The sequence below is a fragment of the Microchirus variegatus genome (genome assembly GCF_963457635.1).
Source record: "Microchirus variegatus genome assembly, chromosome: 17".
Classification (NCBI taxonomy): domain Eukaryota; kingdom Metazoa; phylum Chordata; class Actinopteri; order Pleuronectiformes; family Soleidae; genus Microchirus; species Microchirus variegatus.
The window spans coordinates 14,518,385-14,536,294 of NC_139818.1; the positions used below are offsets into that span (position 1 = coordinate 14,518,385).

The 17,910-nt window shown below is 42.8% G+C and overlaps 1 protein-coding gene across 6 annotated transcripts; it reads right to left on the reverse strand.

Annotated features, from left to right (window-relative positions):
* Nucleotides 1–708: 708 nt before the first annotated feature.
* Nucleotides 709–17,666, reverse strand: qki2 (QKI, KH domain containing, RNA binding 2). Of its 6 annotated transcripts, none has more exons than XM_083904064.1 (10): nt 17,402–17,666; nt 17,106–17,277; nt 13,919–14,067; nt 12,779–12,895; nt 8,913–9,056; nt 6,788–6,875; nt 6,263–6,547; nt 5,438–5,461; nt 4,700–4,777; nt 709–2,655 (listed from the first exon to the last, which is right to left on the reverse strand). In XM_083904064.1, the coding sequence occupies exons 2-10, from the start codon at nt 17,245–17,247 to the stop codon at nt 2,633–2,635; spliced, it is 1,050 nt and encodes a 349-aa protein (XP_083760190.1). In that variant the 5' UTR covers nt 17,248–17,277; nt 17,402–17,666; the 3' UTR covers nt 709–2,632. The 6 variants fall into 6 exon arrangements, with proteins under 6 accessions (XP_083760190.1, XP_083760189.1, XP_083760191.1 ...); XM_083904063.1 differs by having other exon boundaries at nt 17,358–17,666; XM_083904065.1 differs by having other exon boundaries at nt 4,700–4,774; nt 17,106–17,666.
* Between the last annotated feature and the right edge of the window lie 244 nt (nt 17,667–17,910).

Below are 17,910 nucleotides of genomic sequence, written 5' to 3' on the forward strand. Positions count from 1 at the left end.
TAACCATGGAAACCCCATGTGATTCTCCCCCTTTTATGTGTGTGTGGGAACTTTTACTTTTAACTTCAAGCGACAGAGGCTCTGTTAATAATAATTAGATGGATTTTAAACATTTCTTTGCAACAAACCTCTTTGTATGCAATAAATCACAGCAAATGAAGCAGCGGAGACACATGTATGGCTGTTAGTTGTAGGTTTTCAGAGAGAGACTTTAGGGACAGACAGTGATCCTGTGTAATATTTACTCTGCAGATGTTTGAGGGCGAGCTTGCACAATCAATTTCCCTTCAATTCCCCAGTCATCTTGTCTTCCAAACCTGAAACCCTGACCACCCCCGTCCCCCCTGCTCCCCTCCCTTCTTTTTCCCTGTTATACATGCGCATGCCTCTGAGGAACCATGGTGAGTTGGGTGTGTTTTGTTCTCTCTTATTGCACACATCAACGTCTGTAATGTCCACTAAGAAAAAAAAGCAGAGGAAGATAAAGAACAAGGGAAGGAACACGGGAAAAGGAGAAGTGGGGAAAAACATGTTGTCCCCTATATTCTGTCTCAAGTATCTGCTGTTTTTTTTTTTTTCACCCCTCTGTATCTGAGAAGCATTTGCTGATTAGTATGCAGGAAGGAAGCTGATTTGCATAATTAAGCACTGCAGAGAAAAAGCAACAAAGTTGGTTAGTTTTACATCTATGAGTTTAATGGTGTACAAAGAGTTATTCCTGCTCAGAATACTTAAAAAGTTAAAGATCATTGTTCAACACACATCATATTTCATTTTTTAGACATGTTTTTTTTTTTTTTTAAAGGAATCCAAAGCAGTGACAGATACCATTAAAGTGGTTAATAATCACAAAAGTGGTAACAGTTAGTAACCTAAACTTGGCACTGGAGAGTAGATTAATGTCGTACTACACTGTTAATCGTCACACGTATAATATACAAAAGGCACAGAAGGCAAGCAATGCTCATCTCAAAGGCTCAAGTTGACACATAGAACATCAGATTCCAGTTTCTCAGGTCATGACTGCAAAACGACACACGAAGGGCAGTTAATTCATCGAATTAATCTCCATAATAAGGCATAATGTTCTTATCTGAAAAGGTCATTTAATGTTATTTCCATGTACAAAATAAAATATAAAAATACATTATAAACTTGTTACAGATGTTACAACTGTTTTCTTTCTTTTTTTTTTTGTTTTTATTGCAAGGCATCAGTTGGTTTGCGTTTGTGTAAAAGTGCGCCACACCCTCCGAAAAAGTGGATACACGTGCAAAAATATACTGTATGTATGGGCGTCTTCATCCCCAACAACACAAAACAAAACAAACGGAAAACATATATACGAAAACACTGTTGTCCCGAGGCGCCCCAGCCTCACATAAACATCTGAGACGCTGTAGCTTCAATACTGCGTTGCACTTTCAAATCAAATGAGCCATTGTGTTTGGCACTAAAGTCTGAATTGAAAGGAGTTGTGGACGTAAAACCATAAAATTTAGATGCCGACGATTAGTCTGCGACACATTTCCTGCAGTCCTTATTAATCTGCATAAATCAACATGGAATAATTGTATCCTGGGCACAAAGCCTCTGCGCAGTGATAAAAGATTTAGGTGTAACATTGTTCCACGGCGCTCAATAAATAAAGGCACTGTTGTTCTAGCTCGTACAATACTGCAGTGTGAAAAAGGCAAAGGCATTGCTTTGTAAGTCCTCGAGATGTAGGCAAACGAATCGCAAACCTCCTCTCTGTACGCGTTTGTGCTTTGTCAGAAACACCCGGACAATACTTTGGCATTTTGGATTCCAGTTTCTTACTTTTCTTCGCCAAGCAAGTGGTAAGAAAAAACCCCACCAAATTCCTCGCAGACATTTCGCGAGTTCTCATTCAAATGCGGTAAAATGAGCACTAAAGAGTGAAGCCGTACAAAAGACAACCTCACACGTTTCACATGTTGGGTGTTTTGAGGGACAGCATGTTAATAAATGAGACATCGTAATAATGAAATAAATCCGAACAAAAAGGGAGAAGCGAGTCAGAAAAGTTTCCCACAATCACCGAGCAGTGCCTGCTGAGGAAAAATACTTCAAAATATCAACATATCTCCGTCAGTTTAGTGTTTTTAAAGGGTTTCTGTGCTGGATGAGTACAATTACCATTATTATGAGTATAGTTACCATTATTAATAGTCATTATTATTGCCTGATGTGGGCTAAGGGCGGGGGAGCTCACAGAGACAGTTTGGCACAGCTTGAGATTAGTTTGAGCCCATCACCAGTGCGAGGCCTATCCTCAGTAAAGGCTACTGGTTCTGCATGGATGCATGGACAGATTGGGATTTGTACTGTTGGATAGGCAAAAAAAACTTCATAAACTGGCTTTGGAGCTTTGTAAGGAAGGCACGTTTGGCAAAGTTTGGGAGTTGGTGACGGGTGGGGTCCTGAGGTTTATTCCCATGATCGCTGTCGTCTGGTTCGCTGGTTAGACAGTAGCAGCCGGGTTGTTCCTTAAGGGCTGGTCTCTGGTTGGCTGAGCTGGGGGAGAGTCAGGGGCCGTGGGCCAATGAACACGCCAGTAGGCAGAGATGGGTGGGTCATCAGTGGTCAGAAATGTCAGAAGGTCAAGGGGTCATGGGTTAGTTGCCGTGGCAGCTAGAGTTAGACGGACAGAGACGGACAGACATGGAAAGGAAACAAAAAGGGCACATAAAAGGGGACACAAAAAGAAAAAAAGATAGAAGAGAGATTAGTGTCAGCTAGTGGCGTCAGGATGACAACAAGGCAGATCTACTGCAGTCACACAGCATGAGGGGTATTACATTAGGAGCCGCACAGCGCCTTCATGAGCCCTCCGTGACCATTCACATGGACTTACATCAACCACCAGGTGTTGACATAAAGAATGGCTGGTCAGCGGCGCTCATATGTGCTCATGAAGGCGTTTGCAAGGTTATACGTTAAAGGAGATACTCCTCCTCTTGTGTGACTGCCACTATAGTAATACTACTCATGCTAGCCGGGCTACGTCTAACACAGACAAGACAGCGAAACCATGGACAGAGAGGGGGACAGCATGGTTTCTTTGTGGGTGAGAGACTGACCTTTATGTTCAAAGAAATGTGTCTGGGCCTCAGTGATACTCTCGCTTACTGACAAGTGGAGGTATTGTTTAGCCGCAGGCATAAGATCTTGGTGATTAACAGTAGTGATTAACTGATTATTGATTATGGTTTGATTGAGCTGCTGTGGAGTATTAGAAGAGCACCTGATGACAACAGTAAGCAAAGAGGCGCCGTAAGAGACAGCGATGAGAGGTTAAGAGATGGTGATTTTAGAGGAACTTAAGAAACAATTTAACAATAGACAGACTAGCTACAAGAATTTAGAGGCTTTGGTTTCCTTTTGAGATGTTTTTTTTTTTTTTTTCAATAGTCATCTTTATTGCCTTTTAGTGTTTTTTGTCCATCGTGTACAACAAGAGCACCGACACTCACATGCACGCACACGGGCATACACACACACGCACACATACGCACGCGCACGCACACACACATCGTAGCTAGCTATTCCATTTCTATTGCATATAACAGTCACGAGGCCTGCGAAATCGAGAAGGTCGCCTCATCTTAAATACACAGAGAATAACACTGCCTTCATTGCCACCTTCGTGGTGACTAAAACAGTAGTAGCTACACACTTTGAATAAAGTTTACATGGAGACACTTCATCTATAAAAAGCATACCATAAAAACGAAAATAAAAATAAAAATGTACAAACTAAAAAAAAAACTAGAAGAAAAAATAATAATACTAAAAGTATTTCCAAGCGATCTTGTTCCATAAGCTTCATAAAAGCACTTAAATCCTTAAAATCCCTATATACAAATTTATTTTGCAGCTAAATACATGGTAACAGCACCACTCTGGCTAGGAAATGTATGAATGATGTAAACAGCCCCAATGATAAAGTCCAGTGGGCGACTGATAAGACCACAAACAACAGTATTTCATACAAAAGAGCTTGTAACACAGACCTCAGTAGTTATCACACGCTGTGTTTTAGTAGTAAAACCGAAAGATCATATTGAATTGAATGACCTTCGGAAAAGAAAATCACTGTTACTTTAAGTGTAATAGAGTCATTGGGCATTACACAGGATTTCATTAATAATAATTATAATTAAAAAAATAGCAGTTGTGGAAACCTACTGGAATGATGTTGGGTATAAATAAAATATTCCCACAGTATTTGTAGGATTAAAGTAGTAATAATGAGATAAACAACAACTACGAAAAAAAAAAAAAGTTTCCGAGAGAGAACTCCAAATCCAGAGTCACAAGGACTGAGTCACATGAACGGAGTGATCCATTCTAATTGAGAGGGTCCTGGCCTGCAAGCCGTCCACTTTATCTAACAGGCAAAGCCGCGCTCACTGCTGCAGCTGTGACCTCTAACATGGTTCCTCCCAATCTGCTCACTTACTTCACTTTCACTGCAACAAACACCGTTTCACATTTTTTGCACTGCCGCTGCTTCGGCGTGAAACCTTTCCACCCGATTTCCACAGTTATGTCTCCCTCTTTTTTAAGGCATGCCGTGTTACAGACACATGTAAACTGAAATTGGTCCATTGGTCTGCATGCACACACACTAACACACACACATACACATAAAGTGGCTGGTGAGCTAACTAACCTCTGTCTGTGGTCACTACCCTTTGGTAAGGATGGATTCTCTTGTCGTGGCGTCGTACCTTAGAAGTCATGGCACCTGCTAACAGCCATTGACATCGCCAAAACAGAACACAGACGGTTACTCATCAGAAAGACATCAAACAGTCCACCCATGGCACCAACATCAGTGAAACCAGATTTACCAAGCGTTCAAGGCTGAAGGTGAATATAAACAAAAATGTCTCACTTCTCGCGACAAGAGACGACATTTTTGCCGCTTTGTGGTCTTCTGTTTTCTTCAGAAAATATTAATCAAAACCACTAATCGCCCGACTAAGCTTGACTAGTAGATTCAACGTCAGCTGTAAGTTAAAATCACGCTATAGCTCTGTGATCAAGGTAAGCTTTAACATATATTAAATCACAAACAGCAGCACTATAACATCTATAAGGTTTACTAAAATGTGTTAAAAAATATAAGCGGAAGCTGAACTATTAAAACAAGTTAAATAGCTGTCACACCACAACACTAGTCTGCTAATACAAAGAGGAAATGAACAGGAATGGACACTTGACTACTTGAATGACTGTCAAAGAGCCTATCATCCTAAAGAATGGCAAACTTTGAGTGTTTGCTCTGTGGGACAAGTATGTTTTGGGGGTAGGGGAGAGGAAGAGGGGGTTCTTTCTGCAAGCCAGTCCATGTGTGTGCTAGGAAGGAGGGTTGCTATCGCTTAGCCTTTGGTTGGGAAAGCCATACCTGCAAAAACACAGGGAGAAGAGACTGTTAGCCCAACAATGAGCTTCAGCATATATCTAATATACCATGTGGATGCATTACAAGAGCTGGATATGGCAACCAATTTTTTTTTTCCCCAGTGGCAAACTGCAGCACTGTGACAGTAAATATCGCCTGTGGCCTCAGCATCTGCTGTTGGTGCCACTCACAGATGATCTGGGTTTGGGTTTGGCTCAGGATCAACGTTGGATCTGGCTTTGTTATGATTTCGAATATTTGATTCAAATATAAAAGTTTATTCATGATATTGGAAACAGTAGTTTGGCAGTCGCAGATGATCGCATGCCGCACGAGATTACCCCGTTTTCACAAGACTCCACTGCAGAACTCAATTGACATGTTGACGACTGCTCAATCTGCGGAGAAAGGCAGCGTTTTTGGACGTCAAATGTGTTTGATCCGAATATCAGGTTCAAATAACAGGTTGGGTTTTGAATGCAAGACAGAGAGGAACTGAGTAAGGTAAATGCAGTACATGTATGAAAACAGATACTGTTTGAATGTTCTAATGTTTGGGTTTGAATCCCAACATTAACTTGGTTTGGTTCTCAGTTTTTAATGAGCACAATGAAGTTAACTGTGGCCAAAACAGGCATTTCCTCCCCATTCTCTTGCATCTTAAGTTCAAAATCTCTAAAACAGTTTTCTTGTGTGTAGGGAGTCAGGGAAAGGGATTTATTTCAGCATTATGTGCTTGGTGAACATTTTGTTTGGAGCTCAGTATCCAGTTCTCACAATACATCCATTGACCATGTATGGAAGTGGTAAACTTTTAAATTGCCATACCTAAAACTCCAGTTGAGTCAATTGGGTATTCCAATATGGAGGGCGTAAGTGTGTAGGGATACTCGTAGGGTGTGTAGATGATTCCGGATTCGGGCCCTTGCTGCACCAGCGCTGGGTGTGGGTTACCTCCTGGCACAAGGGCGGAGCTCTGGATCTGACGAATCAGGGGCATGAGGGTCGGCGTGGAGACGGGGGCGGGGTTGCGCAGGGACGGAGGCAGAACGGGCGTCGGCCCTGTGATGATGCGAGGCGCCTGAGGGTTCCCTAGCGGGAAGATGCCCGTGGCTGCGTGGCACACACAAACATGCAGTTTTGCAAGTATGCGCACACCCACACACACACGAGTGCACGAAAAAAGGAACAGACAAGGGGAGGGGGAAAAAAGAGGACAAACAGTCTATTTAACAAAAGAAAACAGAGGCATTGTTCACATTGTCCACATCGTACAGTGGACTCCTGTACCAAGACCCCTCCTCTGTCACCCACCAACCCTCCTCCACATGTTAACTATGATGTCATCCTTACGCGTCTTGACATTGGCGTCTCTGTAGGTCCCGTTGAGGATGGCAAGCTCCATCAACTGCATTTTCTTCAGGTTGTCCTCCCCCTCAGCCTGCACCAACACAAGCACTCGATCAGCACATTTATTCAAGGTCAAGTGTGTCACATTTAGGATGGAATGAAATATATTACCCATAAGTATGTTTGCATTGGATATAACCGCTTCAAATGAAGCAGAACACAGTGTTTCCACAGCAGCCTGAACAAACAAACCAGCCAGAGTGCGCCGTTTAATACGCAAATGAAGAACAATAGCATTCTTTTTGGTATGCAAAGGCCACCGTAGTTCCCTGGTGCATTTGGTAAAGGGAGAGGTGAACAGAAGAGTCCTCTGTTTGTTACAGTCTGCAGTCTCACCACTAGATGTCACTAATTCTTACACAGTTAACCTTAAACCAGTGTGAGAGGCAAACAGCCAGTAAGTAAGATTAAATTTAAGCGTTTCTAAGGAAAAAAAAGTGGGGCTGCAACGACTAATCAATATTTTGGCAATCGGTCAATCCGCATGATTGTGTTTCTCTGAATTTTCAGGTTCTTAAAGGTGTCATATGTAAGAATGTGGCCAAAAACAGTTACTACATACAAAATTTAAAATACTGAGGTCTTTTAGGTTTCGTTTTCTGAAGTAACTGGCAACCCGTGGTTGCTCGGCAGCTGAGACTCTACTGACTGCAATGATTGGTAGACGGCGGTAGGTGGCGCCACATGTCAAAACATGATTTCAAAACATAAACATGATTTGCAGTCTGTAAAATATTTTTTTAATGCAAATATTTTGGCTGTACTGTTGTTGTTGGTGAGTTCAGTTTGTTATATGAACATTATTCCTGAGTCTCTGTGAAATATAAGGAGGATTTTATGGCCAGTTGCTTTAGATTTATTACATAATGCACCTTTAAATGTGAATAATTTCTGGTTTATTTGCACCTCAAAACAAAGACATCGTTAAAACTGAAGCATTTTGGTTTGTGGACAATTTGAGAACATCATCACTTTTCGATATTATATGGACCAAACAACTAATCAATTTAGAACAGGTTTTGTTTGCACTGGAGCTGTCCAGACCATGAGCCCTGCCACTCCACCACACAGGACGGACATATTCAGTGTCAAACATGCTAGCTTCTTAGCTCCTGTTACAGCGCGGCGAAAGGCTCGACTGATTTACAGTTGGCGAGCAAGGTCGTCTGGGTTAAACTAACGAACGTTGTTCCCTTCAGCCGCAGCTCACACACACACACACACACACACACACACACACACACACACACACACACACACACACACACACACACACACACACACACACACACACACACACACACACACACACACACACGTGAACAAACATAGATTAACAGGTGTTCGAGCTTCGAACTTCCTACATCCAAGACCTTGCTGTGATTGGAGCAGGAATTGATGGCTGATTGCTGCAATAGAAATCACCCTGCTGGTCTTTTCATTCTGCCTCTATTGTCGAGTACAATGAAGAGGAAAACGAAGAAAATAGCCCTGTGATTTCAAAATATGTGCTATTGTGCTTGTGTGTCACACAGGGGATAATTTAGAGGTGCCAGTCACCGTGTGTGTGTGCCCGATGCCTGCGCAGTGTATTTCTTATTTGTCGCTATGTTTTCATGTACGTATGAGTCCCTACGGGGGAGGTAGGTGGGCTGGAGAATGTGAGAAATGTTGAGGAGTGCAATCAAAATGTCCTCTTGTGCGGACAAGAAGACAAAAAAAAAAAAACCCATGGAGAAAAAGGAGTACTGTAGCCAGTAGTTGGGAATGAAGTGAGTTGTGAACAAGTGAAAGGAGTGATGGAGTGGGGAGAACGAGTGAACAGACTCTCCATTCATTCCCTCAGCCTTTCAAACAACCCGGGGTTACCATGGAAACCCCTTTATGTGTGTACCCTAATTACCCTAACTCCTTACACATACTCTCTCACAGAAACACAAAAAAGACACAAACACACGTTTTGGACTGACAATCCCCTTCCCCCCTTCCATGCATACCAACACAGTGGACCCTAATCCAGTCACACACAGCTTTTCCATCAGTCCAGACCCTCATATCTGATACTCACAGCGGGCACGAGAAGTTTCTTGACCTCACTGATGGCCCTCTGGAGCTTGATCTTGGCCCGGTTGTGTGTGTCCTCGACTGTGATCAGGACGTGGAGGTCCTCGCTCAGGTGCTCCCAGTTGGGCTTCCCTCGGTTCATCTCCTCCTGAAGCACACAAACAATTTAGAAGCTCATTCTGAATGCTCCGCACAGAACCCGACCTTTACTGAAACAGGATTTGGCTTTTCTTCCTGCTTGGATCAGCTTCAAATTGCGCACAAACACACACACACACACACACACAGGTTGGGATGTTGTGTAACGTGGATTTGAAAGCGTTGTCACAATTCAGTTTCACTTCAGTGCTTACACAAGTTTGGTGTCCTTTATTGAAGGTTTCTCCTTCTTTAACGTTTCCCCAAATCACAAGATATTTATACATACACTCTTAGAAATAAAAGTGCTAAGTAGAACCATATAAAGTTCTTCGGCTTGTCTTCATAGGAGAACCCTTTTTGGCTCCAGGTAGAACCTTTTTTTATAAATGTTCAACCTGGAACTCTTTTGGAGGGTTCCACCAACAACCCTTTTAAAACCCTTTATTCAGAATAAGGGTTTTAAAGGGTTCTCTGGATCAAAATGGTTCTTACTGGAACCATTAGTGTTACCAAGAACCCTTGAAAAACCCCTTCTTTGGGAAAGGGTTTTTCAGAAGCAAATGGTTCCAGATAGAACCTCAGCCCTTGTAGAAGAACCCTTTTGGAACCCTTATTTCAAAGAGTGTACCTATCTCTTAAATGATAAGGAATCAATAAAATAGGGATGTGAATCTTTGGGAGGCTCACGATTCAATTCGATTCCGATTCTTAGGCTCACGATTCGATTCATACGATTCTCGATTCAAAAATTGATACAATGCCTAGTGTGTTAAGGCAAATTATGTCATCAAAACAATACAGTTTGTATAAGATAATGTGATCACACGAAAGCAAACTTAAGACAAAAGTTAACATTTATTCATTCAAAACAAATAAAAACTTACTTACTGTACAAAAAAATAACTTGCATAAATAAAAGCTTAGACTAGCTGCCCTTTTCTCCCAGAAGTTACAAAAATAAACTGTACACAAATTTTTTTATTTATTGATTTTTGAAGTTTATGAATCGATTCAGAATCGTGGATGATTAGAATCGCGATTCCTATGTGAATCGATTTTCCCCCCACCCCTAGAATAAAAGTAACTTATTATCAAGCGACAATACAAAATAGTGACAATGTGACTTGCTGCACTTGCTGGTCTTGATATAAATATCTGCTCCACATAGCTGTACTTGCATTAAGCTTTTTTTTTCACTGTATCTTTCATTTTGATGAGCTATGAAAAGTTGAAACAGAAGCTGGATTGGCTGCTTTTCTTTCCTTTGCTTCACTACAGCGTAATATTTAATGGTTTATTCATAATTCGTCAGACAATTTTAGGAAACTGAGCGTTTTTAGACTCCGGGAAACTTGTGACAGGGATTCGGTTTATTTCCAGCCTCACTAATACGAAAGGGACTCTAGGAACGGCAATGTCAGTGCACCACTTTTGTCAAGACTGAAATAGCTCTACAAATTGTGAATGGATTGTTGTGATTTTTTTTTTTTTTACAGACGTTAATGGTTCCCAGAGGATGAATCCAAAAAATCCTTTAGAGATTCTTTTCTTCCAGCTCTACAGTGAGCTTGGCATATCACTGAGGTAATGGATTACTATGGAATCTGTCCTCCACAGGATGATCTCCGGTCAGAAGTCCTGAACGTTTACTCTGGTGCCTTCAGACGGGTCAATATTTCAATTCATCCAATCCGTATTTTCTATTTATTGTCGACTAAAGTGAGAGAGTGACAATGGTAAACATTACATTTACTGTTTTAGGTTTCAGCACAGGAGGCTCAGCACTGCTTATTGGGAATTGCTTTTCCCGATGCTTAAATCTGTTCACAACCCTTTCAGATGAGAATGCTGAGAAATTGGTATCTGAAGGAGGTGAGACAGTCAAATGAAATGTGGGTGTGATCTTCACTCTTCAGCATTCCTTTTTCATTTGTTACTCGACTATTTCTGTCACTTTTTATGCGCAGTACAAGGGATGTCTTCCAGGCGAGACAGCTCCACCATCCCGAGGATGGTTACTACGAATCCTTGTAAAACAAATCTGTCTAATATGTCCTGTCAATATCATTGACCTTATAGTCTTTATGCTAAGCTAAGCTTCAGCCGGAGCTTTTAATCCAAGTCTTGACTAGATAGATTTCCACCACAGCCTTACAGAGCTGCTTACACCAGATATGCAGCGGTGTCAATGGATTGATCGGGATTGGGATGAACTGTTCGCAGCATCTCAGTTTAAAGTGAAATGATGAAGCCTTATATTTCAGCGTGGCGATCTGGGAGTTTGTGGATGTTTTGTCAAGTAAGCTGTCCTATAACATTTTTGAAGAACTTTGGAAAGTCAACATGTTTCTCTCCTCTACCCCTCTCGCCTCCCACTGTGTCTCTGTTTTCTTTCCTCTCTGTCTCTGTGTGTGTCTCTCACTCTCTGAGGGGGTGTGCGGGGTAGGGAATGTTCTGGAGAGAGCGAAAGAGAGAGAGAAAGAGGGTGGGTGGGGGTGGAGGAATGCTGGACTTGCTCCACCTGCCGTTTGGAAAGCTTGAGTTGATTCCGTCCAACAGCAGACACCAGGGGAGAGGAAGGGAGGACAGATGGACCGAACAACGGGACAGGAGAAAAACTCAGCACCAAAAACTCAATGGTGGAGAGAGGGGAGGACGGATAGAAAGCCCCAATCCAAATAAACATCAGCTGGTCTCTGACTTGGTTTTGTAACATGGCTGTGTTTTTTTTTCTTTAAATTCAAACCCAAGTATCTGTTTTCGGTGTCAAAGGGGCCTGGGGCTACATGGTGTTTTTACAGGTTTGCTACAAATCGCATTACGGACGAAACGTTTAGCATAACAAATTTCGGTTATTTGAAAAATTCTCATCGGAGCTTTTCCTTCCTGCAGGCTGCGGTTGGGATTATATTCATGTGCCCAATGCTAAAACGCCTCTCTTCTTCTTTCTGAACATCCTGTCCACATGTTTTATTTATTTGATTTATTTTAATTTCGCTACTGCGCCGAGAGACGGCGTCTCACAATCCGGGATGTAACTTTGACAAAAATTGAACATAATGTTCAGTCTGATGGGCAAGTTTCCACAAGCTAAAGAAGAAAACACCTTAATCATCTTGCTTCTTCTTGTCTCTCATCTATTGCTGACAGATGAGGAGGTCAATACTATTCGCATAAATGATGTATACAGCATTTACGAAGCTATTAACTCAGCTTATTTAGCATAAAACCTGGTCTGGCTCTTACGGAAGAGAATCTGGAGACATCTCTAAAGCACTATAACGTCTTGTTTCTTTAATCTATAAACAAACTAAGTGTAAAAGTGACAAACTGTGGGTTCTGGGCAGCAGTGGCTGAGTGAGTCATCTTTCACCAGGCCTGTCATGAGTTCAATCCCCATTTCCGCAAGTGTCCCTGTGTAAGACACTTCCCCATGTGTAAGACACTTAACCTCAAGTTGCTCCTGTTAGCTGTGTCACTTGTCAGTGGGTTAAAAGTGTCTGCCAAATAACTAAATGTTTCCTGAGGTCTCGTTCACACATTGAAGGTGCCGATAAGCTTTCATTTGTGAGCTTTAGAGGTGGATTTTTGTATTTTTGTACCAGATTATCTCATTCCCTGTTTAGTGACTGGATCTAACGCAACACAACGCCTATAACGGCACAGATACAAAGGTAACGGCGCTGTATTTTGTGCGTTCGTGATTGCGTGCGTTCTCGTCGAGTTTACCTTCTTCTTGTCCCTCATGGAGCCTTTCCCTCGCACCATAATCTTGCATCCGGTCTCTGCCTCCAGCTGCTTGGCCGTCAGACCGCGAGGGCCCAGGATCCTCCCTACGAAGTTGAACTACACAAAAAGAGCAACACGAGTCAGAATAAACAGACCAGAGGGAAGACGAGACACGGTTTTCTTCATTTTCTTTTTTTCAACATGTGTGTATTTACTTGTGAGTGTGTGGCCTTGAGGTTTATGCATCTGTGTCTGTGTTACTAAGAGAGACAAAAATAGCTCATTATATTGGCGCTGGCTGGTGCTGATGGTATGGCAGGACGCCGTCGTTCTCTCAACCTTATCTGTCACTAAGACTGACTGATTAACTAGACAGCTGCTCCTGTGTGTGTGTGTGTGTGTCTATGTTTGTGTGTGTGTGTGTTTTTTAACCACTGTCCCTCTGTTTCTGTCATGTACTCTAATAACATTTGAACCGTCTCGTCCGTCTATTTTTTTTTTCTTCGGTTGAGTGTTCACCGAATTTAACCGCCATGTTCACTTCTGTCAGGGTTACGCCATACTCAGAGATGACCGTTGACTTCCTACCAGCGCACTCAAAACCAGACAGAGGAACTGCTCTCTAAATTTAACCCTGATCTCAAGCGTTTTCCAGCGCACCCCTGTATGTGTGTGTGTGTCCTGTTAGCCTCCTGTCATGTGAGGGAGGACAGCCTGTCATTGTGCTCGGTGATTGGTGAGCTGATGCGTGCACAAAGTCATGTGAGACATTCAATCTGGACCAACGCAACTCCAATTGTACTGGAACGCTTAACTGTACTTAGTGTGAGCAAGGACGAACTGGATGAGGTCTGTCCGTCACACTTGACGATATGCTTGGGGAAAAAACCGTGAATCCACTTTTTAAGGTCTTCTAAATAGTGTGAACGTGGGAGTTAAAATGAAAACCATACAGAAGTTAGGATCTCAATCCAATTTGATCTTATCGGAAACCTGTCGTTTTAAGTCTTGATCACGTTATTTGATGCAAGTGCAGATTTGAGCTTTTTTTTGTAGCTGAGAGGAGATAATGTGACCAAAAAAAAGTGAACACAAACTCTGCAAAAAGATCAGGGGAGGGTCATGGTTTCATCCACTCACATCAGGATACTCTTTGACAGGCACGTAGAGCTTTTCCTGCAGCTGAGCCACCGGGCCAATAGGTTCCGGGAGCTCCTCCATGTCCCGGCCGTTGAACATGCCGCCGTTCAGTGTGTCGTTGTACATGTCTTTGCGCACCCTGCCGATTTCTAGGGAGACATCGCAAAACAGACAGAAAAAAAACAATGTAAGTTCAGGAAAACAGGATGATGACTCAGTGGTACCATGGGTACAGGAGTGACTGGAAGTGACAGGGGTCAGACAATAGTGCTGTGCATCATAATGTAGAATCCATTAAATGCTTTGCTATCAGGCCTCCTCTATTAATTCTAATTTCCCTTTATTTCTTTCACTAACCGTGTGCCCACGCACACTCACCGGTTCCCCTTTCAAAGTAAATAATCGGAGTAAAAAACATTAATGCTGGTGGTGGTCACAGTGACCTACTCTACCTCTACCACTGTTAATGAAGTTCTAGAAAAGGACAGTTACTCATCATCCAGACTGGCATTCTTAAAACGCATTAGGAGTGCGATCGACAACATATTCAATTTTCATATTCATCACTTTGTTTTATAAAATGCCAAAAGGGGTAAAACATGTGAGTCACATTTACATTTACACATTTTCACTAGATCTCATTGAAAAATGCATCAAGCTGAACCCACTAACACTTAATGTCACTTGTTCTGAATGTTGTACTTTATGAATTATGCAAACCAGGTTTATTATGAACAGACGTCTCAACCGTTTGGTAGAGGCCTGTATCTGTAATACTGTAGGGTCTAATTTAAAAATAAATAAAAATAAATATTGATTGTCGTTATTGTTATAATAAGTAAATAAAAAAAAATGCAAATAAATAATTTTTCCTTTGCTTTTACTTGGTGCGTACCTTAAAGGGTTAAAGCAGCTTGTTTTGTCCAATTATCGCTCCAAAACCTGGAGATATATTCAGATTACGCGATACAAAACAGAGAAAAACAGATTATAATTCTCACACGGGAGAATCTGCAAAATAGAGAAATGTTTCTGATTAATATTCTTCATCAACTAATCAATATAACTCGGAGGGGCTGTCATTAATCTGGCACTGAGATGGATTTCTTAACAGGTCAAAACTTTGGCTTCGGGGCTGATGCATTAGCACTATCACAAATGAGACGGTGTCTGTCCCTGTCTGTTTGTTTGGGGTTGTCTCAATGACCGATGCTAACCTCCGATGCCTTTGTAATGACACGCTCGCATAATAATAACTGACTACTGCACCACACAAACACAGACGTAACACATACACACAGACTCAGACTCAGGGTGTCAACTCACTCACACTCACACTCACACACACATACACATACACACACACAGGGAATAAGTGCCTTGAGGCATAAATATCATCTGACCTAAGCAGGCTGACAGCCATGTCTCCCATGCTCTGACAGTGACAAGTCTGACCATAATAACTACAGTAGGACGCTATAATTACAGCCACAGCTACAGTGACAAGGATGATCCTCTAATAACCTATTCCAACCTGTTACAGGGCCAAAAGTGACAATTAAAAACACACACAAACACACAAAAAATCTGCACACACAAGCAGTGTTAAAGTCACGCTTTCTGAGCACAAAAAACAGACACGAGTTGCTTGAGGAAAATGAGAAGTGAAAGAAGAACAAGACACTGGAGGGAAGGAGAAAGATAAAGGGGTGAGCTGTGGCAGGCCTTATCTGAACTCTTCAACCTGCTCTGCGTTTATTTATAGGCCAAACAAACACACTCTTACAATATCTTTGGAAGTGGCAGCCTTCTTTATGTTCATGCACAAACTTTTTTTTTGTTGGGTTTGGTTCAGATCCCTAATGCCTGAGTGCCTTGGTCTCATCATAACTCAGCCCGAGGATGCCGCCAGGCAGAAAATGGGCACGGTACAATGCCTTTCCACGCTGACCCCGGGTGTCACGTTCATCATGTGGCAGGAATGAATATGCCTGACCATCAGTCTTCGACGGGAACACAACTAGAGAGGCCGAGTTGATATATTTGTCAGGCCGTGGAGGAGAACAACCTTGCTGCATCGCCCACGGAACACAAAGTCAGATGTGCAACAGCAGCGGCTACAACAGGCCTCGGTATACTAACACTTTTCAAAAAGACGACATTTAGATGAAAGAGAAACATAACACTTTGCTGGGGCGCGATGATGATGATGATGATGTGTGGTGTGATGTCTCTTTGGTGTCGTTTCAAAAGGAGCTTGTGCAAGCGCAGGAGGAAACCAACAAGTGAAGTGCACCGATCAGAGGCAGCGTGTCATCGGAGGCCGCCAGTGGCTTCAAATCAAAAATTTTACACAGTGACACGCTCTCGTTCCTGCACAGGGATGGGCTGCAGATTCACATAAGCCTGCGCATTAGGTCACTGGGAAAGACTAACAACTGTCTGTTTGTTCCCATCACCAACTGACTCTGTGTGTGTGTGTGTGTGGTGTGTGTGTGTGTGTGTGTGTGTGTGTGTGTGTGTGTGTGTGTGTGTGTGTGTGTGTGTGTGTGAGAGAGAGAGAGAGAGAGAGAGAGAGAGAGAGAGAGAGAGAGAGAGAGAGAGAGAGAAAGAAGAGAGATGTTTTTCTAGTGTGTGTGTGTGTGCACTTGTTTTAGCTGCATCTGTGGGACCTTTCCTAACACACACACATTCACTCACTGTCTTTTTCAGGACCAGTGAACCTAATTTCTAAGGCTCTGGTTAAAGTGTGGATTAAGATGTTAACAGCAGTTGGTTAGTCAGGCTGGGGTTAGACACTTCCTGGTTATGGTTATGGTTCAGGTTTGAGATAAAACTTTGGTTTGGCTGTTCAAATAAATGCAAAATCAGTGCAGCGTCCTCCCAAAAACAAGCAAATCTCTCTTTCTTCCACTCTGTGACATCTATCTGGACACATTCTATTACATGACATTATTTTCTTATTTATTGTGCAAAAGAAGCTTAATTTAAATACAGTTGTAAAAGTTAAATAATTCATTGCTGGGTGAAGTAACAGTTGTGTCATGTTTCCTCCAGTTGACTAATTCAATAAAGTAAAAACCAAAACTGTTTTTTTATTTCACACAAAAACAAGAGAGATGTCAAAGAGAGGGATGGACTCTCCGGGTCTCCTCTGTGCTCTGTGTCAGTGATGATGCCGGGTTACCTTCATCCAGCAGCCGCTCCAGATGCGTGAAGATGCCGCTGAAGTTGGGCAGGGAGCTCATCACCTTCCTGTCGTTCATCAGCTGCATTAGATAGTCCGGGTTGGACTTGGGTCTCTCCTTCACCTCTGTCTCCCCGACCATGACTTTAGCTTCAACGGAAGATTAGCCCAACTAAGGCGGAAAAAAAAAACTTATTAAGAAAATAAGAGGGGAGGAAAGGAGACACACGCCCCGCCAAGCAATGTAAGGACCCTGGGGATTCCACCGGCGTGTATCAGGCGTGTAAATCTCAAACCTCCGCCTCTTGTCGTTGGGTTAAATCGACTGTCCTTCGGTTTCTAGTGTGAGTGTGACCCCCTTCTTTCCCCAAACGGCCCCCCCTCTGTCCGAGTCTCTCCAGAGTTTGGGAAAAGTTCCTTAATGGGGGGAGTTTGGCTCTGGTTGACACTTTCACCGACTCCAAGCACTTGTCTGGCGGCTACAAATCTACAATGGTGATGGTGCGTGTCCTCCGCCCCGGATCCTCAGCCTGTGTCCGCCCAGAGTGTCGCTATTCTGCAGCGAGGATCGACTCCCAATCATATGATTACAGTAGAGCAGCAGCACGAGTGGGCTGCCGGGAGCGCGCCGCACGACGCCGCGGTCGGAGGGGAGGAGGCTCGTGCGCGTCCTCGTAGCCCTCCTCCACTTGCCAGCTCTGTCTCTCTCTCTCTCTCTCTCTCTCTCGCTCCAGGCGCGCACACGAGCTCACGGACACCCGCAGTATAACAATATAACACCTGTTCAACACTGTCACAATCCCGT

Coding starts and splice junctions, on each gene's coding strand:
- qki2 (XM_083904064.1), bottom strand. CDS start 17,247: ATGGTCGGGGAGACAGAGGTGAAGGAGAGACCCAAGTCCAACCCGGAC. Junction 14,068..17,105: donor GGAGCGGCTGCTGGATGAAG/GTAACCCGGCAT, acceptor ATGTCTCCCTAG/AAATCGGCAGGGTGCGCAAA. Junction 5,462..6,262: donor TGACTCAACTGGAGTTTTAG/GTATGGCAATTT, acceptor TTGGGCTAACAG/TCTCTTCTCCCTGTGTTTTT.